The sequence below is a fragment of the Sinocyclocheilus anshuiensis genome, unplaced genomic scaffold, assembly GCF_001515605.1.
Source record: "Sinocyclocheilus anshuiensis isolate Anshui unplaced genomic scaffold, SAMN03320099.WGS_v1.1 scaffold1554, whole genome shotgun sequence".
In the NCBI taxonomy this organism is placed as follows: Eukaryota; Metazoa; Chordata; class Actinopteri; order Cypriniformes; family Cyprinidae; genus Sinocyclocheilus; species Sinocyclocheilus anshuiensis.
The window spans coordinates 274,542-298,107 of NW_015547711.1; the positions used below are offsets into that span (position 1 = coordinate 274,542).

The following is a 23,566-nucleotide window of genomic DNA, read 5'->3' on the forward strand; positions in this document are numbered from 1 at the left end:
TGAACCAATGACACTGGAACTCCACATACGTGAACATGCCTGCAACATGACATACAGACACCGAAAAGAGCAATTACTATTCACTAAGAATGAGCAACACCCACTGAATTTTATTTATTTACACACGCTGTCTAAAAATATGCAAATGAGGACTGACGACTGGAAGTCTGATACTTCATGTCTTGAAGATACTCACAAACGTGATTTTCTGAAATCCTAGCGCCCTGTTGAGCCAGGCATTTTAGTATTTTCATGTTAGCTTTTTTCACTTTATCATTGCTGTGTTATTAGAATAGTACCTGACACTTTATATATTTATCAATATTTCTGATTTTCGCTGTTTCTGAGCCACATTACACTACAGAGAGCTTTAATTTATGCAACTGCAAAATTGTGGTGCAGTTTTAATTTAATTATGCAAGTTAATCTAACTACATTACTTTTCTTTCTTTTTATTATGGTTCTTTTACTCTCATAAGGTCCACAAATTCTGTTACTTTCTAAAAAATGTTTTTGTCAGACAGTGATAAGAATTATGCTCATTCTTTTGATTGCTCTCATTAAAAATCAAGGGTTTTGAGTATGAAAATTAACATTAATAAATCATTTATAAATACAAATACACACACCAACATATATACATGCATACATATATATGCATGCATATTTGCATGTGTGTTTTAAAGTTAACTTTAATTAAATATCAATATTTTTTAATAAACCTCACTAAATTGTTTTATTGGGGAGACATCTTTATTAAGATGTTAAGAGTGAACATTTAAATAGTCTTAACATTTTTTGCCATTTTGCCTTTCAAGTAAACGTATGTTTAAAAATATGCTTAGACTTTTTTATGAGACAATTGATTTTTTTTCTTCCAGTGGTTACCACTTTTATATGAAAATATTACATTATTAATTAAATTAAATTATTATTAATTAAATTATTTTATATAATCCAAGACTGGCACTGTCTGTCCTGACCATCTTACCATAGTCTGTGTGAAAAATCTGTCGAATCAGGAGAAGAAACCACTCTTTTGTGAGTCCACCCATGTCCAACCCTGCTTCCCCAACAAACGTCACTTTCATTTTTTTCTTCAGGTCTGCTCGCTTTCTCGAAAGCTATTAAAAAAGGAACACATTTATGGAGGGGCCATTTTTCCAAATTAAGTCTTAGCCAGACTTAGAACTTTCCAGAACATAATGTACATGCTTTTGGCTGAAAGTCCTCTCAGCCTAGGAAAACAAAATGTAGATTTGTGCTACTTTATACAGAGCAGTGCAGTCCATACAAATCTCTGCCTTCTTATAGAGCTAAATACATTTCAGTGGTTCAAAGGAGCTCCTGGTAACATCTACAGGAACAGATGCAATTCTACGTTTACAGATCTGGACCAAGCAGTATTACCTCATCCAGTGAGTCACTGACCAGCTGCAGACGCCTAACTTTAATGTTGAGAAACAGCAGACTCATATCCACCCTCTGCCTGCGAGAAACCTTGTCCACCAGGGTTTGCTGCACAAGACATAGAGAGAAATGCATTTATCACTCAGCAAATGAGTTTGCAGAACATGGCCACGTCTAGGTTGTATTCCATGTGTCTATATTTCTTGTTTCCGAGTAATACATTTCTAAGAGAGATGATGTCTGTCTACTTGCGGTGTATGTTGATATTATGCTCCAGCCACGTGTCTATTTATCCTACAGTCTGGACACATATGTTTGGGAGGGAGCCATAGGAATGGCCGCCCCACCCAAGCTAGGATTGTTATCAGAAAATAGTCTCAAACTAGAATACATATTTTCCCAAACAGAGATCATCTTTTTTATCTTAAAGAGTTTTAGTTATAGTGAAAGCTCATTGTGCAGGTGAATTCTCACCCTGGCCATGCTGATCATCTGCTGCTCAGAATCTCTCTGGATGATGGCCTTCTTCACAACTGTGGACAGGATGAAGGGGAACTGACAGAAGGTGAACCTGAGAAGATATAGATCGGAAATTGCTTGGTTTTGAGTAGGAGTTTATAGTGTGCAATATATCTTGAATTACTTTTATTTTTCTAATCCCAATAGCAAATAAGTCTTTTCTTTTGCATACAATGGTCTATTATGCTTACCAAAGGCTGCATTTATTTGATCAAAAATATTGTGAAATATTATTACGATTTCAAACAACTCTTTTCTATATTTTAAAATGTAATTTATTCCTTTGTTGGCAAAGCTGAAATTTCTGGAGCCATTACTTCAGTCTTTAGTGTCACAGCATCCTTCACATATGATTTTAATATGCTGATGTGGTACTCAAGAAACATTTCTTATTATTATTACAATCAATGCTGAAAAAAGTTGTGCTATTTAATATTTTTGTGGAAACAAATTTTTTTTCATTATTTTGTAAAAAATAAAATATTGTCTGAAACCAATTCTAATGCGATGTTTGAATTTGAAAAATTATATTTTTGCTGTCACACCTGTTTGAATTTCCGTGAGCCTGCCATGTGTGGTAATCCTCCATAAAGTCTATGTGGTCCAATGTTAGGTTGTATAAATCAGTGAAAGGGATGATAGGGGGAGAGGAAATGCTGTTTGCAGCATCTGTTAAAACAAGACCCATGTTCAGAATCAGTTGTAAAGAATTACGAGAAAGCATCTTGATTATCTCCAAGCCCTCTCTAGTGGCCAGCACAGTAGTACTCACTAAGGAGGGAAAGGACTTTAGTGGCTGAGGGAATCCACCAGGAGCATTTGGCCATGGGCGGCAACTCATCTGGCTTGGCAGGAAATAGGCGGGTAGTGATGAAGAGCTGCAAACGCTCCACCAGCTGTTTGAAACGCTTCTGAGGCAGCCTAAAAGATGAAACATATTGTAAGCAGGAAAATATAATCCATACACACTCCTTTTTTACTGTCAATTTGTGTAATACCTTGACACTGGCTACCTTTGCTATTTGCTGCACTGACACATTTCACAATTAAAACTACAACTACAGTACTTAGAATTCAAAAAAGATCTCTTGAACAGACTGGCTGCGTCAGACTCACTTTTTAAACCAGTGCATCAGGAAATGGTGGTCCGCTTCAGCCAGGGATGCTATTTGCCTCAGTAAGTGTGCATAGATGACATATGTGGCTGGGCTGGTGTACTGAGGGTTCTGCGACACAGAGAGGCATTTCAGCAAACTTCAAAAAGGAAATATAACTTTTCGTTTAGGAGCAGAGAAAGAAGTCTGGCTTTTAATAAGAAGTGGCATTGCAGCGGAAACCAGCTCTTTTCCTCTCCAGTATGACCTCATCCCTTCCTTAGGCACAGCAAACGCAAATAATACAGAGGCTGCCTGACATTAGTGGCAGACAGATCAGCCCAATAATTGCCTCTGCTTTTCAATTTCATCATGTTCTCCAGAGAAATGTAGGTCAGAGAGCCCATCAACAGTCTGGAGATGAATAGCACTATATGCGAACTCTGGAGAAGACCGAAATCTATACATGCTGTACATTTATGAAAATGTCTAACTCTCACCACCACTGATCCCCATCAAATGTAGAGAAAGAAAAAAACATTTCATAAAGCTGAAAACCCAAAACAAAACAAATCCCAATTAACCAAGCCATCATCTCTCTCTCTGCCCACGGCTTCCCAGGTTTAAATCCAGTGGCTGTGTCCTTATTTGGACAGTACCAGGCCAGCCTGCGCTGGTCATGTGTGAAGTAAACATTTAGCTCACGATCTGTCTGCACCAGAGCAGAGCTATGGCTGGAGTCAATGGGCCATGTGGTGAGAGAGTAGATCAAGAGTTTCCTGAAACTCAGATTCGCCTCTTACTTACCCTGGGGTGTTTAACGTGACTGCCCACACAAAGGGCAAATCAAAGTCAGATTAGAGCAATTTTGCTGTGTACGTGCACATCTATAGGATCGCACGCAGATAACTGCTTTGGTTTGCAAAGGGAAATTACAGGTATTACAGAAAAGTATCACGTCTTTGGGTTCCGTGTAATGAAGGCAATTTTGTATTAATGGCATTAGCTTGGTCACTAGTAAGAGTGAATAGATCAGCTGTGTTGGTGTAAAGATTTTTCAGTAGTGTGACAGTAGCACAGCTGTTCTCAAAACTATTTTTTCCAATGAGCACCAAAACTTTACACCACATCACATTTTAATGTGCAAGAAGCTTTACAGGCAAGCATGCTAAGATAAAACACAATCTCCTAAACTGTCTTCTCTCACTCTCGTACTGTGCACTGTGATGATTCATTATGGTGAATCAATCTGTTCATACGTAGATTGGATATGATTGACAAATTAAATAATCACTGATTAGTGCAGTCCCTGTTGTTGCATATCATTTAGTTACATGCTGATGTCACTATGTTTTCAAACTGATATCAGTTCTGTTCATAAAATGTATTTGTTTTATTTATATATATATAAATTTTATGCATCTTATGTTAATTCTAACACCCTAATTTAGATCCAAACTTTAGAGCCAAATTTTATTTTTCTGACAAATAAGTACAGTTCTGGTTATAAACTCAATATAGTTAGCTTCTTTTTGATAATCAGCTGAAGATCAACCCATTAAGCCAGGATGTAATAGTGAAAGAGAAAATTGCTTTCTTAAGAGATAAACAGAACTAATCATTTCTTCATAAACAAAAAAAGACACACAAGTGTGCAAAAACAATGCCATTACCTGCACGAGAACAAAATACGCTCTAAGGTCATCCTTTGTGCGAGGCCTAAAAAATACAGAAACAAAACTGACAGTGATTATTTTTTAATCACTATTTTCTGCAAAGACTTCATGTCTTCTTTTAGTGCTTCAGTGAGAGAACACAATGCACTACTCACCCTTTCCATTCTCTTAATAAGCTATTAATAATTCCCTTCAGGACTGATTTCTGTGTATCCGCGGGCTGCAAATTAGCCAGATTAAACCAATTTTGTTAAAACCAAATTCAAAACAAAAGACAAAAGCACAAAGGGTTACTGTGTAATTTAATTATAAGAGAACTTCAGTCAGTTCTTGCAATGGAAATTTTCTTACTTACGGTGTGGAGTAAGGCATCATAAACAATATTGACAAACTTGATGTTTACTCCTGAGTCTTCAATAGTGTTGAAGGGAGCATTTGCTTCTTTCTGAAAAAATAAATAAATAAATAAAATAAAAACATTAATCATACTTTCTACCATCCACTTACATGGAGTGTTTTATATATACTTCACATATAAAATGGATGGTAAAACATTCAACTCATATAAGAATAAGATTTTCTGATGAAACTATATGCAGATGTTTTTTTTTACTCCCTGAATGAGTTCATTGATTCATTTTGAGACCAAAATGTTTAGTTTTCCCCCTTTCCTGACTTTCACGGTTACTTTTTCCACTGACTTCCAAGAGTTCTCATTAAAAACTTTGGCTACACTTAAAAGGATGTTTCATTCATAAAATTGACCATTATTCAAAAGCCTAAATAAAAGCACATTTAGATAAGTCAATTATATGCTATTAATAATTGAGCAACTAGTAAAATATTTGTAAAAAACAAATATATTTTAAATGATTGTTGTTATATTTTACACACACTAAGTGAACTGATAATTCACAGTAAAAGTTGTGGTTAATTTGAGCCTTTTTGGAAGCAAGCTTGTGTTCAATTTAAAGCAATAAGAAAACAATCAACAGCAACCTAGTAAAAACATTTGAAACATGAACAAGACTGTATTGGGAGCTTCAACACACCTTAAATGCACCATTGAGTTCCAAAAAGGAGTCAAATGTGGTCAAGTAGAAATCATGAACTTGCTTCCAATCCCCTGAGATAGTTGCCCTTTCAACATCGTCCCTACAGCCGGACAAAGACAGTTAAGCACAGTGTAACTGACCTGGGAATACTGTAGGGTGACTAACGGAAGAAGTACATACTGAAACTCTTTGGCGGTTTTGGTCCGAATGGGAATAATGGGTTCTGAGACAAAACGAGCCTTCACCTCTGGAGGGAGAACATCAATAGAGATACGATGCTTCTGTCTCACATCTGGACATATTGGGGGAAGCTCTCTCACTGAAAACAAACGCACACAGAATGAATTAGACAGCAGTTCACAATATGAGCAAGGTGGGCTGTTCATCATGCTCTCCAGGGGGATTTTTGCAATCACTCTACAGCTAACAATTATTTGTCATTATCTTATCAGAAACAACTATCTAAACAATGACTCTCAGCATCCCAACAACCACCTGGTAACGTGCAATCACCATCAGCACAGTGTTATTATATTTAAAGGCACCCTAGTCCTTTACTTCTCAACAAATGCACTGATTAAGCCTGATGAGATAAGATTCACAAAACGATTTGTACTTGTGGACTAGAGTAGGAACAACTGACGTTTTCAAGGTTCGCTCAGTGAATTTACAAGGGAAAGTGAGAACATTTAATGAGCTTTAGCACCACGTCAGGCCCCCATTCATGTAGAGTCTTCCTAACAAGTCCCCAGCTCATCTGTGCTAAAGACATGTTAGGCGTGAACACACTTGTGCATCACACAGACAACATCTTTGATCTCCAAGACAAAGAAAGGAAAACATCTGCTTAAAACAGTGTGAAGTGGTTATTAATTCAAAGCAGCCAAATGGACTGCTTTGAAATGCAATGAGGTTTTTGTTTTGTTTTTTGCAAAAGGGAATTACCTTTAAATCACTCATGCATACAGTATCATTTTAAAGCCATAGTAACCCTTGCTTGAGTTACTTACCTGCTTGTAGACCTAAAGCACAGACTATGGATGGATAAAATGTGTTTGTTATGTAACAAGAAATAGCCAGAACTGGCAGCGCTGGAAGCAGTCTGACCTTGTTTGACTGCAGGTAGCAGGAGCGGAGAAGAAAGACTGTGGCTGCCTGACTCTCTTTTGTGATTCAGGGTGGAGATGAAGCTTCCATAAGAGGGGAAATGGAGCTTCGGCTCACGATCCAAGCTCTGCCGATGAAATGATCCTCGTTATATTCCAATATTTCTAGAAAATAAATTGTGTTGCAGCACACCTGTACTCTTCTGATAAAACAAATAGCAATAGAGAACAGACACTACAATAAACTATAATTACTATACTACACTAAACTGACAGGTTAACATCTAATTAAGCAAAAATAAATACTAAAAATATATGCCCCTCACCCCTAAAATAACTGTTTTAAATATGTTTTTAAAAATGTCATTTATAATGGCAAAGCTGACATTTCAGCAGCCATTACTCAAAGCTGGGGAGAAAGATGAGGGACAGCTATAAATAAAGGCCTCTTCTCGACACTGATTGGTTGGATTACCTGAACACGCTCCTCCCGAACTTTGTTAAATAAACTTAATTTGTTTGAAATTTGTCTTTACTGTAACTTTTGATCAATTTAAAGCATTCTTGCTGAATAAAAGTATTTCTTTCTTTCTTTCATTCAAAAACATTTGAATTGCATTCAAAATAAAGCCAATGAATTTGTTTCTGGTAACAGTCCTCCTTTTAATGCATAACACCTGTAATAAATAAATTTAAAATAATAAAGTATTGTTTATACAATAACACTTTAGTTTAGGGACCCATTCCCACTTTTAACTATAGTTGCTTATTTGCATGCATACTACTATCATATTGGCTGTTTATTAGTTGTTATAAGGCACATATTAATGCATTACTCTTCATGTCAGTGTTTTCGATCCCTTAATCCTACCCCATACTTAACTTAATAACTACCTTACCAACTATTAAAAAACAGCAAATTAGGAGTTTATTGAGTCATAGTTAATAGATAGTTAATCATGAGAATTGGTCCCCAATCTAAATTGTGACCATTAACGCAATGAAAAGAGTGTAATCTTAAAGGTTTAATAAATGGATTTAAGGGTTGCTGATTTCACTTAAGACTATGAACTGTACATAAAGGCAATGAACAGATGATGTACACTTTAATATTTAGGCCCTGTTTAAACCAAAATGCTGAGTAATGTTAAAAATAATAACTGTCCGGTTCATTCAGATCATGTGAAGCATGAAGCATATTTGAAGTTAGCTGCTCCAAAATAGCGTCATGCATTCCATTCTGATCATCACATTTGAGCTGATATTGAAAAAGAAAGTATATTTTGGAGGAAAAAGTGATTTTTGGTGCGTCTTTGCACTTTACTATCAACATGCCTTAACATACTGACTTAGTAAATGATATATATATATAAAAATCTGAGAGTTATCATCAATGAAATCCGACCACATAGGAGACGCAATTGAGATGCATGTTAATAACAGCTGTAAAAATATATATATATATGGTCTCGGCTGACCAGCAAATTAATCAGTGTTACTTCAACTCTTTTAGAGTTGAAATCAACTCTGTGTGAGTGAACATATTGTCCCAATATATTCAGAGTTAAAGTGTTTAATAAGTGTTACTGATTTAACACTAGGACAGAGTTATTTACACTGTAAAACAACTGTGCTCCACATCACAGGGAGTTAATTTTTTAAAGAGTGACAATTTAACATTATTAAGATGTATTTTAACTCTAGATATTTTTAACTCCAGTGTCAGGAGTTGGCATGACTACTCCAACCAGGTTAAATTAGGAGAGTTGACAGTAACTGTCAGGAAATAATTTGTGACCGCTTGCAGAGTTACATTGAAAACAACATAATAATCCATTAAGTTAAATTCAAATTTAGTCTGGGATTACAGTTGCAACACAGTACAGCAGTGCTTGAGTCAACACAACATTCAGCAGATGAAAAATCGCAGATATGTAAATCAGTTGTGTCCATTTGCAAACAGTAAAGTTCAGTGCATAGTTGTTTCAAAGAGCAGGAAAGGCTGTGCAGATTCAACTTACTCCAACAATATTGGAATGCTGCATGGGTCCCATCTAGACAACACAAAACCAGATCAATTCAAATGAATGCTATTTGTGTTTTATAAATACAGCAAATTTATAGTGGAAAAAGTTAAATCATCTTGGACTTTTGTGACTCAAACAAGAAACTATTTTGCTTAGATTCAGACTTTTGAATTGATTGATTTCCAAGTAAAAAAGGAACAAAGGAAATCATAAAAGTAATCAATGTGACTCTAGTGGTTTAACCTCAATTCTGTGAAGCAACATGACTGAATTATTTGTGCAAAAAAAACAATTCATGACTCTGAATTGGATTTATTTACATAATATTAATCTTCAATGCATGTTCACACAACATCTGCTTTCACAAAAACACAACATGCATGCATTGTGATGTTCTTTGAACGAGTGTAAGAGATAAATATTTTGTAAATAAAGAGGGTGAGTAATTAATGACAGAATTTAAATTTTTGGGTGGGCGAATCTTTAAGGATAAATTCAAACACGCACCTTAACAAATCTCACTAAATAGTCAGCTGCCTGAAGGAGGCTGATCTTTGCTCCCTTATTGTGGCTTTGTGATGTTGAGGGCAGAGATGTCCTACCCTTTTGAATCTAAAATTAAAGGTCAATAAAACATCTACCCAGCAAATGATGAAAACAACTGTTTTGACAACTCATTTTATAAAAACTAATTTTATAACAATTAAATTTTGCAAAGTAATTTGTCAGGACAAATTCAAAATGAATGTTACGAAGCACAGAAACTCTGGTAATGCCAAATAGCAACAAAGCTATGATTATTTTTGGTGTTTGTGCCCATAATTCTCTAATATGTTATGTTAAATCTTACCATCACCATGGTTCAAGACTGTACATCTCTGTACAGTCTTTATGCCAAACCAAGTACCCTGAGCCACTTGATGCATCAGAGAAGTGCTCTTAAAAACACAAATAGCAAAAACACAAAAACAATAAATTTAATCATATCCAAACATTAACCAAAAGTTAAACTGTTAAATAGATTTTGCATCAATATTTAATCTGAAAGAATTACATACATATCCATTCTAAGAATATGGGTCCTCCAAATAATGAAATAAAGTGACAATTTCAAGTGCATTCTTAGTTTGTGGAGTTGTTCTTCTGTTTTTCAGTCATAGAGTTACACTGGTAAACAAGAGAGTAACAGATAGTTTGAGGAGTTCTAAGTCTTAAAGTATGCATGTTTCCTTAATTTTAAACTCAGACCCTATTCATACAAAATACATTATATTAAAATTCTTACCCATGTACTTCAGTCATTTCAGCAACAAGTATGTTAAAGCATTAGTTCACCCAAAAATGACAATTCTATAATTTAGTCTCCCTCAAGATGTTCCAAACCTGTATTAACGTCTTTCTTGTGCTGAACACAAAAGAAGATATTCTGAAGATGGTTACCAGTTTCTGGTCCCCATTATTTTTTCACATTCTTTCATTATAATTTTCTAAGTCCCTGACAAAAAAAACTGTCAGCAAGTGCTTTGAAGTGGTATGCAAAGAGGTTATAGTTGTGCTTTATTGTATATAAAGCACATATATTGATCAATCATCTTCCAAGACAAGCACCAAACATTATTATATACCATATACATACCTTTTGTGTTGCTTGTTTATCAGGACGGTCTTCTGTCAGCCTTGGTTTCCTTCTTGGGGGATCGTCAAAAATCAATGTTGATGCAATGGATGAACATGATGCTTCTGAAGACGTCGAGACATCAGACAGGTCTAGATTTTTGTGCAAAACAAATACTGTCCATTTTTTCAAACAGAGAATTTATGAAACGATCCTGCCTACTTCACAACATTCTTCTCTAGGGATTACAATAACAACAAACATAACCGCAGTGACATAGCCTCAATAGCATACAGTATATGAATCACAACTACATTGTTCAGCATGCCAATGTTTTAGCTATGTTGATATAAGAATGATGTCAACTAAAATATAATGTTTATGCAGGTTTTAAATAAATTTACATAAGCTCATGCCTATAACTTATGTGTTACACTAACAGCCTCTAAAACTTCCTGGTGGAATTGATGATAGTTCTATTCTCCATCAGTCTCAGGCAGCTTTACATACTTGTGGGCTCCTCAGCAAACCACCTTCACTAACATGTTTAATAAATTTGTAGCAGTATACCTTCTAATACTGAAAAGTACCACCCAGTCAAGTCAAAGCTGTCACTGATTTTGCATCAAAAATAATGCAAGCTTTACTTTCATTAGTTATTTGATTTGAATCTTTGAATCTAGAATTAAAAATCAGACACAAAGATAAAGTAGTGCAATAAGACTACATTTAGGTGAATGAACAGTGAACTACCTGCGTCTGATGCTGCTTCTCTGGGGAGAGACCACTGTATTTCACCCCTTAGTGTTGCATTGATTTGTGTCACTTGGGCCTGCCACTTGTTTTCTTAATGGATTAAACTGCTGATGACAGTCTAATTTAACATCTGTCTATCATAATACGGTTTGAGCACTGAGGGGATGAAGTTCTCTCATATTTAAAAAAAAGTCTAAACATAACTATTCCAGTAGGTTAGTTCTCAGAGTGAATTATCTGATCTGGGTCTTCATCATCCCGAATGTTTGACTGGCAACCATCAAGCCACTAACACAAATATATGCTAGGATGTGTTGCTATATATGAAAGCTGACCAGGAAGGGACTTAATACTGAACACAAAAGATTGACTATACTAGTGTGCAATATATTTGGCTCTTGATCTTTTTCAGCTCAGTTCCACCTTGAGCAGTGTTCCTAAATGTTTATTTAATAGTCAAACTGAAAAGCACCTCAGTTGAAAGTATGGCACAAATGTTTGGTTAAACATTAGGGGAGCCAACACAGACATATAAATGCAGACAGCTGAGCAAATAAGGAAACTAATTAGGCCAAACTGAGATGCCAAACTGCCTGCTCAAAAGTACAGGGGTTTAATTTGACTTGAATGCTCCAATACCTTTGATTTTTTTTTTTTTTTTTAAAGAAAAAAGAAAGAAACAGAAAAAAATTATTGGCAGCTTGTTTGTCAATCTGTTCCATTTGTGTGCTCAAGTGTGGTTTGATCCATGGGCACCCATATATATATATATATAAGGCAAGCCAGGCTCTTCCACCTATCAGCGATCACAATCACCCGAGTTCTGAGCACACACACCTGACAGTCATCACCAATTAGCACCCTGCACTATAAGAGAACACAGTTCAGTCACATTGTCTGGTCCCTCTTGTGGAATGAAGTCTCATCTCTATGCTCTCATTTACCTGCTTCATGGCCCTGGATCTCCTTTGTCTCCCCATGTTATCCTGTGTCTTCTCAACCCTATTTACCTGAAACAGTTAATTGGAACCAGCTCCTGGAAAATCCCTTCATCAACCTGTTCACTCACTGTGTGTGCCGTCATCCTGGTAAAGAGACTATTATCATCAATATCTACATTCCCTGCATCAAAGACTCTATACTTACCATTACTCGCCTGCCATTGTTGCTCATTGAAATCTGTACAATAAACCCGCCTGTTTGGTTCTAACTTGTCTTTGTCCGGAGTCTGACTTCCCGTTACACACACACACACACGTGTATATACATGCAGTGTTTGTGCTCTGCACACTGTTTTGTAGCTTGGCTTGTTATTTGGATTACCTTATTTGTGTTCTTTAATAAACTGTTTTCTTTGATCAGTTTTTGACCCATCATCATCTTTGGACTGAACATTACAGTGTATGTAGTATAAATGGTGAAATTTGAAGTTACATTTCAATACATGTATTTTTATTTTTTCCAGAAGGTATATCTCTCTACACACACACACACACACACACACACACACACAGTGAAAAATTGAAGGGGGTCTGAATACTTTCCGTACCCACTGTATATATATATGGATCAGGTGATATCTTGTCAAGGGCTCCAGTATCACCACAAAATGTTAATGTTTTCCTATCTCCAAATTTCTGATTTCTGTTCTCTTTTACAGAGAAAGGTTCCAATAACCCTCTATTGTGCAGATGGATAATGCATTTGGCACAGGTGAAGAGACATACACTTTCCTAGACAGAACAGAGAGTGCTTTTGGAAAAACTGACTGGCTGGCTATACCACAGAGTGGAAATCCAGAAGTGTTATGACTGACCTGTTTGAGAAAGTGGAAGAAATCCACTTTCATGAGTGCAGTGTCTCTCTGCAGATCGGTGCATCTTCCAGAGCATTAACTTCCAGAAAGCAAAGCTGTGTGAGCTGCAGTGTGGTGGAACTTTGTGAATCTGATGCTCTATGACCTTTATATTTTAGAGAATGAAGAGTGATGGACACACACATTCCCTCATAAAGCTTCTAAATAAAATGTGTGTGCGCGTGCTTGAATACATGGTTTATGAGAACAAAAATGTGTGTAATGACATGGCTATTACAACATAAACATGGTTTACGAGGACACTTCCTATGTCCTCATAAACCAAATGGCAAAACAAAAACGTTTTTTGACATTAAAAAAATGCCAGTAGTTTTCTTTGAGGGGTAGGGTTAGATGACAGAAAGAACAGTTCATACAGTATAAACAACTAATATGCATATGGAGAGTCCCCATAAACCATATATACAAGTATGTGTGTAAGAGAATGGGTTATGTGTCTCATCTTGAAATGATCTTTTTGCAGCATTTTCTCCTCATCAAAAGCAATGAAAGCCGAATCACTTGAAAAGTCGATGGATTTTGGCTGTGGAGAAATTCTATCCTTGGAAGATGAACCTTAGATGAAATCACAGAGAAAATATGAGGCAGTGCTGCCGCACCCACCACAGTGCAATGAGACCATTTTCAGGAGGGAGAAAGAACTGAACTGTCTGTAACACATGCAACATATTAAACACTGTAGTGTTTTGTCATCAGTTTTAATTACCATGACATAAGCATAAAATAAAAAAATGACACCCAATAACATCAATATTCATGAGTGTATTTTTCTGAACAAAGTCACACAAATACATTAACTGTCATATGTTATATACATTTCTAATCTAAATAAATCAACTTAGGGACTTTACATTGAAAAATAGAATAGATTATTCTAAGCAGCATTTGACGTTTGTCAAACATACATTTCCATTTTTAAAGATAAAATATCTACAAGGGCTCCTTACAAAAATACATATTGATCATTGCAGCACAAGGACATTCAAGGGTCTATTCTAAACACATATTATTCGGCTTCCAATTAAACACAATATTTTATACTTTAAAGTCAACGTCTTTAATGTGAAAACAATACCAAAATTATATTTTCTATATTTTTTTAAAGGACCTTGATTGTTGCTTAAGATTTCTATCAGGAGTAATTTTTCAGTGAGATTTGTGAAGACATTTAAACAAAAATCACAAATAGGTCACTGAGTACTGGGGGAAAAATATCAAACTCTGTTTGAGAAATTAGGTAGTTTTGTTCCATGCACAGAAATTCAAGCCTTATTTTTGCCACATGGCCTCTGTTTGTAAGTATAGTAAGACAAACAGTTTTTAGTATGTATCCCATGTGGTCAGATGATGTAGAGTGTCTTTGGTGTAATACGACTAGACTAACATACTGTAATGAAGCCTATGAATGTGGTCGAGCAAATGCTTTAATTCTATTTTGCAAGAATAAACTATGAATACTTCCTTTACTTTGTCATTTCTTTCTTTGGACTACTTGATTCAGGATTTACTAACATAAAAATTGTATTCTGACATAAAACAGGCAAGCACGACTCAACATTCAAGACAGCAGTTATGAACATTATACCCATTTTCTATAATTTTGGGGGGAAAAGCTAGAGAATTACAAATTGTGAGAAAGTTTTTAACTCATTGCCTGTCAACCATAAACCAAAATAATGACACAATGACCATAAAGCTCAATTCTTTTCTCAATTAGGATGCCAGGGAAGTGATGACATTGTAAAACCTATACTCAACGTGTTTAGCCAAGTTAACTTCACCTTTATTTAAAAAAAATGAGGCACATGTGCAAAGAAGTCACCAAAACCCTCAAAAGAAAAGGCATTTGTGTGAGCACGGAGGTATGGCCTATAATAAATAAAACCCCTTAAGTGGGCAAAATCAAAAACAGACCAGCTTAAAACCCTTGGGGGATGTTGCAGGCTCTGAACCAGCCCAAAGCTTTAAACATCAGGTGACTAAGAATATTAAACCACTAAATACGAACATTCTGTCATCATTTACTCACCCTCATGTTTTTCAAAACCTGTATGGACTTTGTTCCTTCTGTGGAACACAAAAGGAAAAATTCTTTGATAACACCTCTTTATAAATCTTTATAAAACAGCCGTCCACAGAAGCTCTTCATTAGATGATGTATGGGAAAAGGCACTGAGATTTTTATATCATATGACATTTTTTTTCAAAGGAGATACCATTATATGCAAATTGCTGAAGGCCCTTGTCACTTTGGTAAATAAACCACAACATGGGAAGAGACACAAATCACAAATCCCTGTGGCACATGGTAAGTGTCACAAGATTCAATGCACTAACTGATCCCAATAAAGAGAGCTAAAGTAATTAAACAGAAGAGATGGGTAGAGTATTTCTTCAGAACTGGACATGCCCATTCAATTCGCTGTCTGTTGATCAGCTGAAATTAGTGCAGGATATTTCAACCTAGCCAAAGTCAATGCGTGGCCGATATTCAAGTACCATTGGGTAGCCCTGGAGAAAGAGACATGTTGTAGATAAGTGTAAAACATACATTTTCCGGTACAGTATGCAAGCTTTAAATACGTAAATGACATGGTTTGTATCTACAGATTTTACAGTTAGGGGACTTTTATTGTGCTTTTCTATAGATTAAGTTCATTAGGTCTATTAGTTTTTTTTGTTTGTTTGTTTGTTTGTTTGTTTTTTACTTAAAGGTGTAATAGGTGATTGTCTTCAGAAACATTTTTTGTTATGCTGGTTGAAAGTCTCTTCACATCCCGATAGCAATCACTAAGACTAAGTTAAGTGGTCGAAATATTTATATGTATTTATATCACCTGTATGTAGCCTATTGTAGTAATGTTGTCTCTGGTATTCTGGTCTGTGCGCGTATATGCGTTCAGGGGGCATGGCTTTGGACGGTGATTGCAGGGAGGGTGGGATGTTCGCTTTCAGTGCTATCAGGCTAAATTTAGCATTTTCCAAGATCTCCTACTGCACCTTTAATATGTCATTAAGAACAAGAATGACCATCCAGTTTTTCAGTAACTTTTGAAGTATTTTCTTTTTTCCATTCATTTTCCCCATGGGGTTTTCAAGAAATCCTTAAAAATAGGTTGTTAGCCATAAACCAAATCAACCAGCTACAACATTGTAAATTTCTTTCTTTCTTTCGGAAAGTAGTATTTGAAAATCATAGAAATACTGTATTTAACCTCTTTTATGAAGAAATGAACTACTCATCATACAAATCATTGCAAATCATGTGCCTGAATCAAAACCTTCAAAAAAAAAAATCAAAAATTTCTACATAAGTTAAAAGATGTTAAGAGAATGGCAAGCCAGCTCTTTTGAGGTGGTTCAGGCTTTCACAGTAACCTCATTTATAAAGCATACGTACGCACAAATTTGATCTCAGAGTGTGTGTACGCTTAAAGCCACAGGAACTTTAATTTTTATAAACACAGTCTTTGCGTGGAAAAGTGCTTAGAGCCACGTCAGGGTCTGAGCAGACGTACGCACTTTTTATTGTGTCAAATTGGAGTACTGCAGGTATTTGGAAATATAAGCAGCAGCCATGATGATGATGATAATAATAATAATAATAATAATAATAATAATAATAATTTTCCTGACAGATATTATTCCAGACGCTGGATAATTGCTTAACTGTTAACAGACAAGATTAGAATGTTAAATAAAAACTAAATTAGATTAATTTATATGTTAATAATGCCATAAATGTGCATAATAATAATAATAATAAATAATAATAATAATAATAATAATTTTCCTGACAGATATTATTCCAGACGCTGTATAATTGCTTAACTGTTAACAGACAAGATTAGAATGTTAAATAAAAACTAAATTAGATTAATTTATATGTTAATAATGCCATAAATGTGCAAATATCACTATAAACAGAACATGAGTTTTGACATGTCATCATGCATCTGACGCACTTGTGTGAATGGAAAAACAGAATAAATTGTATATAATTAAATAAATAAGCTTACAGGAAATAAGCTTCACTTAAATAAAACTAAGGAAAAAAAACCGTGAGACAAGCTATGCTGAGTTTTGGTTTGTTTCTGTGATTCACTCCATAAATTAAAACCAAGACAGCTAAAAAGGCATCCTGTTTTTCTTGTCGCTCGCCATTCTCAAATAACGGTTTTCGACATTGACTGATGCTCTCTTATATGCTAATGATATTAATTAGGGGGTGTTTACAAGGCGGAGATCTGACACCAGTCAGCTGCACACAATTTCAAGATCATTTGCGATTTATAAATGTCACATCTAAGAGAGGAGTACGCACATGTTTTTGTGCGCACATTAGTTTTCTCTGCATCACACTTACACACTTTTGAGAAACGATCTTAGAACAAATTTAGGACGGTTTATACACAACTATTTATAAATGAGGACCATAGTCTTTTATGATTGGTGGATCCAAGGAAAATTTATTGTCAAGTTTATTGAAAATGTATTTCTTAAATATGTTTTTAACTATTAAACACAAATTTTAAAAACTAAAAAAAAAAAAAAAAGTTTAAATCAGACTGACATACTCTCATTTAATCTCTGAGCTCATGGACCATCTGTCTTGAGTGTTTATACATTACTGTTATATACATTGCAAGTCAATGTCTCTATGGAGAAAATGAATGGAATATGGAACTCTATTGTTGCGCTCTATTATAATCGGATCATATTTTGAGTTATTCTTTACAAGAAAGCCACAGCCTTTTTGTTCAAAACAAATATTAAGACATTATCAATCTGCACTGATCCAAGGAAAATATATTGTCAAGTTTATTGAAAATGTATTTCTTAAATATGTTTTTAACTATTAAACGCAAATTTTAAAAACAAAAAAAAAAAAAAAAGTTTAAATCAGACTGACATACTCTCATTTAATCTCTGAGCTCATGGACCATCTGTCTTGAGTGTTTATACATTACTGTTATATACATTGCAAGTCAATGTCTCTATGGAGAAAATGAATGGAATATGGAACTCTATTGTTGCGCTCTATTATAATCGGATCATATTTTGAGTTATTCTTTACAAGAAAGCCACAGCCTTTTTGTTCAAAACAAATATTAAGACATTATCAATCTGCACTGAGAATGCGAGAACATCTTCACGATAGTACTGACAGGTTACAGGAAAAACTCACACACTCAATCTAAAGTACACTCAAACAACCCTATCAGAGACCTGTTTATAGAAAGCAAGGGAAGGAGATTTCTCTACTGTACTAGAAAAATGAGAGATGAGGTGCCGGCGCTTTCTGATCCAGTTCTGTGCCCCTTCAATTTACGATTCATTTTTAACCTCATGTAACTTTCATACCTTCAGGAGCTTTTCAGGAAAAAAAATTGTTGTGACTTTTTTGGCAGAATCCCTAAACTGATTATGTGAATCCTTGCTTTAAAAAAAACTTTCAATTTTAAAATCAAATTCTCAATTTATTTAAAGTCAATTTCAAAATCTAGGGAAACTCTAAGGGTAGTCTTTCGGATTTTACAGTATGCATTAAATGCGTGATAAATTTAAGTGATGAATAATGATAAAACATTTATAAATAATTAATTAATAATAATAATTACTAGGGATGTCAACTGATAAATATTACATTATATTACATGATATTATATTAAATTATATGTATTGTTTTGTTTAAAATGAAAATTTTAATTATTAAATTTAATCTTTGGGGCAATGGAAATTTTAAAACTCAAGAAAATGTTATGTGGTTTTAAAAAAACATGGTGAAATGTTCAGGGGTGGCTTTTCTGCACAGATGGAAAGTCGTACACATATCAACAGGGTATACAGGCACCCAAGAGTTGCAAGAGGATATGCTTGGGTATGAGAACAGAGTACAGACCCCCCAGTGGGGCGTCTGTAACCCCCTTCACCACTACAGCGATTTCATACTCCATGACAGCCTTGTGTAAAAGTGACAATCATAATGCTAGAATTAACTCTGAAGTGCATGCCGAACTGAGAAGGGCAGTGTGGGACTGACCGGACTTGTTTTGAAATAAACCTTAAAGTTTTATGGCTGTCTTAAGTTCATTGCTTTAAATTGTAAATACCATGAAAAGCAAAGCCACACAACTTGCTATGAACCTGCTTTGAGTAATAGGGTCTACCGCACTGCTCATCCCAGTGGAAAAGATGAGAGGATTTACATTTCACACATGAGAAGAGAGGAGAGGAGGAGATACTGGTATTCTCATGGCTTACATTTTCTCCCCGAAGCCTCCAGCGGGTCATGTAGATGAATTCCATGGTGTGGTCTTTACCCATGATCTCACCGTTGCATAGAACATCTAGCTGCAGAAAAAGCTAGTGACTGTGAGAGCAATTTCATTGTATGGTGGACCAAAACAGTCAAGCAAACAAGCGAAACATAAACAGCAGAAACATGATAAACTTGAGAATATAGTGGCTAATTGCTGAAACACATGCAATGAAGTAAAGACATGTTTGCGTCCCAGAAGAGCATATTTCATTAGGACTGTTCCTGTATGCAAAGGTCTTGGGTTTGATTACTAGGGAACACACATACTGATAAATATATATTGATATATATAAGCTTTGCACAAACGTTTCTGCAAAATGCATAACAACATAGACATGTGAAATATAAACAAAATGGATAGGCAATATGTAATATCCACCAAATCATGGCATCTTTTTTTGCTGAGAGGAAAAATGGTCAACTACGTAGACTAAAGATATTCAGGTGTTACCTCAAAAGAACTGGGCAGCTTTAACTTCAGACTTAAAAACTTCTTGATTGTTCCAACAGTCACTCTTGTTGAGCAGCGAATACATTTTTTCATTAAGCCCTGGAAAACAAGGCGAAATGACAAATTTGCACAAATTTCCAAGTTGCGACCCCATCAAAATATTATAATGATTTTTGAAAGATCATGTGACACTGAAGACTGGAGTAATGGTTGATGAAAACTCACAAAAATAAATTACACTTTAAAATACATTAAAACTGAAAAGTTTTTATTGTAACAATATTTCATAATATTACTAGAAAGAAAGCAAGAAAGAAAGAAAGAAAGAATTATTAGCAAACAGGGAGATAATGGCAATATGGGAACAGATGGAAAAGATTGTGCTTTGGAGTTATACCTATTGATACCAGGCTTTAGAAAAAGAATAAGGATCAGCTTCAGCTTTAATCTTAAAATGTCAATCACAAGGATCTTGGGTAAAAAATCTGATCCTGGATCACCTTTCCTTTAGAAGGGATGAGGGGGCAATACCAACACAGAAAGAAGATAAAAGAAGCAGAAGACATGGAGTGGCACACATGAAGTATGATAGTATGATAGGAGGAGGAGAGATAATTCAAGATGGCTAACCTTGACAATGTTCTCTCCCATCTGCCCATTGTTAAGCAAGCAGTCTAGACAGATGGCTATCTGCGGATCACTCCTGTGGTAGTCTCCACCACCTTTAACATCATCCTCTTCATCCACTCGGGCTTCCTTACATATAGGGCCATCCTCTGGAAAAAGACAAAACAGAGGTGGTCATGTTAAAGGACTTTATCAAAAGGTCTGAACTGCTGTTTCATCTGCCTTTCACACAGATTTCTTTACTTGTAGTATTTATTGAAATAAATTGAATCAACATTGAACTAAATTGAGCCGAATAATGACACTATTGTCTTCTGGCATTTACACTAATATTAGTCTGTTTCTTTCTTATTCCGAGGTCACTGTAGCCACCAGATCCAGCCTGTCTCCAGATCAGATGGTCATCATTGTATCAACAACACAGGTCTTTAAATAAATCAGCAGAACATCAATGTCTGTGGCTCATCACTGACTGAAGCACAATGAAAACAAACATTTCTACGCAGTTGTAAAATGTTTTTTTGCATTCACAAGCGGAGATCAGAACAACTAGATGATCCCCAGAGAAGACCTTGTCTCCTAGACGGCCACCGGGACTAGACCACAGGAATCAGTTGAGTCCTCTGCACAATGTGACATTGCTGCAGCCTGGAATTGAACTGCTGGTTTCGTCTGGCCAGAGGAGAATTGGCCCCTCGACTGAGTCTGGTTTCTCCCAAGGTTTTTTTCTCCATTCTGTCACCGATGGAGTTTTGGTTCCTTGCCGCTGTCGCCTCTGGCTTGCTTTGTTGGGGGCACTTAATTTCCAGCGATATCGTCGACTTGATTGCACAGACACTATTTAAACTGAACTGAGCTGGATGATGACATCACTGAATTCAATGATGAACTGCCTTTAACTGAAAATTTAGTGTTTACTATTGTCATTTTGCATCATTGACACACTATTTTCATAATTAATGCTGTACAGTTGCTTTGACACAATCTGTATTGTTAAAAGCGCTATATAAATAAAGGTTGACTTAACTTGACTTCTGTAGAGCTGCTTTACAGCTGAAATTCAATTTTTAACAATTTATTAATTTTTCAACATTAAGTGTTAATTTGTTTTATGTGTTAAGTGTTATTTTCTTGTTATTACTGTGAAACTGCTTTGACACAATCTGTATTGTATAAAGCACTATATAGATTAATGTGATTTGACTTATTTATTATTACTTTATTTTAACATTTCTCTGACTCCCCAAAATGGTTAAAACAAAAAAAATCCCTGTATAGATCAGTCTACACATGAAAATAATAGCTTCCTATTGGGAAAAAAGGCTCAACAGAAATCATTTGGATTTTGTGTGAAAATTGCATAAATTTCATTAAAAAAAAAACTAAATATGTGCCACATTATGTGCTCCTCTGACAATGCGGGGCACAACGCTGAACATTTCAGGCTAATAGATATGCTAATGCAAAATAGCATCTGCATCTTTTCTCAGGCTCTCTTTTATATGAAATAGATAATATTCAAAAACATGCTCTTGGGAAAATCACGAATGTGGCAATTATCTCATCATTAAGAACTGCTTTCAGCTGCAAACACTTACAAGTTGCCTTGGAGACCCCAAGTATTATGAAAGCCATTCATTTTGGTTCATACATTGAGCACAAGAGCTCTAGATTATGAAGATGGTGGTACACAAACAAAAAACTCATACATTCCAACAAATCACACAAAACATCATTTAACTAAATGGGGCATCCAGTAGTTCGCCTCCCAGCTGGCCAAAACAAATAGGGCCATGTAAGTTTACTACTGATATGACATAGAAAAACAAATGAATGGCATGTTCTTGTGTGTCTTCATCATCATTCAATATGGTCTTAAGCCAGAAATTAAGTCATCTTGTAACAGAAACCCTCGTGAGAGCAAATTCTAACTTGCTGGCCAGTGTGTTACTTAATAAAAAACCGAAACTGCAAAAAACTAATCAAATTTATTTTACCATGGCAGATTTTTCAGTCAGTTAGCCAATTTGGAAAAAAAAAAAAACACTAAATTATTTTACTAAATAGTTGCCTTTATGTTACAATTATTGATAGAGCACAAATATTTACATTTTTATTTACATTTTTTTTAACAGTAAATAAATAGTTTTAAAAATTCAGCGCTAATCTTTACCGTTGTAACTGTATAAAATAGTTGTAGAGAGTGACTCTAGTAGTTCTCTCTGGAGTCAATGGAGCAGAGTGACACAGATACATCTATACTGATGACTCGCATCTTACTACCCACCACCTCTGAGTCAAGGTCACTGAAACAGAGTGTGGTAGATTCATTTGAGCTGTGAAGAGGTGTTAGTGAGACCAGCAGGGGATGCTCACCCTGCGGTCTGAGTGGGCCCTAGCACCCCGGTATAGTGATGGGGACACTATATTGTCAACAAGCACCGTCCTTCGGATGAGACGTTAAACCGAGGTCCTGACTCTCTGTGGTCATTAAAAAGCCCAGGCTTTTGAAAAGAGTAGGGGTATAACCCGTCATCCTGGCCAAATTTGCCCATTGGCCTCTGACCATCATGGCCTCCTAACAATCCCCATATCTACTGATTGGCTTTATCACTCTGTCTCCTCTCCACCAATAAGCTGGTGTGTGGTGGGCGTTCTGGCGCACTATGGCTGCCGTCGCATCATCCAGGTGGATGCTGCACACTGGTGGTGGACGAGGAGATCCCCCCTCACAATGTAAAGTGCTTTGAGTGCCTAGAAAAGCGCTATATAAATGTAATGAATTATTAATTATAAATTATTAGCCAGGAGAGCCTAATGTGTGGGATTAAAGTTCAGCCAAATATGAAACTTCTGTTATTATTAACGTCTTGGTTACGTATGGTAACCCTCGTTCCCTGAAGGAGGGAACAGAGACGTCACGTCGGTGACCGACGAATTGGGATATCGCTTTGATAGACCAATCTACTTCGAGTGTAAACTAAACGAGCCAATGCACATTGGCATGCAATTATTGCATCCAGCTGCCGCTG

At 35.7% G+C, this 23,566-nt stretch overlaps 2 protein-coding genes across 2 annotated transcripts in view; both read right to left on the minus strand.

Moving 5' to 3' along the window:
• Positions 1-9,746, minus strand: part of LOC107704016 (probable E3 ubiquitin-protein ligase HECTD2) — a 19,198-nt gene extending 9,452 nt beyond the window's left edge. Inside the window, exons 1-15 of the mRNA XM_016506843.1 lie at positions 9,738-9,746; positions 8,882-8,914; positions 6,862-6,988; positions 5,935-6,073; positions 5,752-5,854; positions 5,055-5,144; positions 4,855-4,919; positions 4,697-4,742; positions 3,046-3,155; positions 2,702-2,850; positions 2,475-2,598; positions 1,885-1,981; positions 1,411-1,518; positions 992-1,124; positions 2-39 (exon numbers count right to left, since the gene is read on the minus strand). Of these exons, the coding sequence (XP_016362329.1) occupies positions 2-39; positions 992-1,124; positions 1,411-1,518; positions 1,885-1,981; positions 2,475-2,598; positions 2,702-2,850; positions 3,046-3,155; positions 4,697-4,742; positions 4,855-4,919; positions 5,055-5,144; positions 5,752-5,854; positions 5,935-6,073; positions 6,862-6,988; positions 8,882-8,914; positions 9,738-9,746 (1,371 nt within the window). The remainder of the gene's footprint in view (position 1; positions 40-991; positions 1,125-1,410; positions 1,519-1,884; positions 1,982-2,474; positions 2,599-2,701; positions 2,851-3,045; positions 3,156-4,696; positions 4,743-4,854; positions 4,920-5,054; positions 5,145-5,751; positions 5,855-5,934; positions 6,074-6,861; positions 6,989-8,881; positions 8,915-9,737) is intronic.
• A 4,922-nt stretch (positions 9,747-14,668) lies between these two features.
• Positions 14,669-23,566, minus strand: part of LOC107704022 (polycomb group RING finger protein 5-B-like) — a 20,822-nt gene continuing 11,924 nt past the window's right edge. Inside the window, exons 6-9 of the mRNA XM_016506855.1 lie at positions 20,538-20,683; positions 19,908-20,006; positions 19,399-19,488; positions 14,669-15,645 (exon numbers count right to left, since the gene is read on the minus strand). Coding sequence (XP_016362341.1) covers positions 15,598-15,645; positions 19,399-19,488; positions 19,908-20,006; positions 20,538-20,683 — 383 coding nt within the window. The 3' untranslated portion in view covers positions 14,669-15,597. The remainder of the gene's footprint in view (positions 15,646-19,398; positions 19,489-19,907; positions 20,007-20,537; positions 20,684-23,566) is intronic.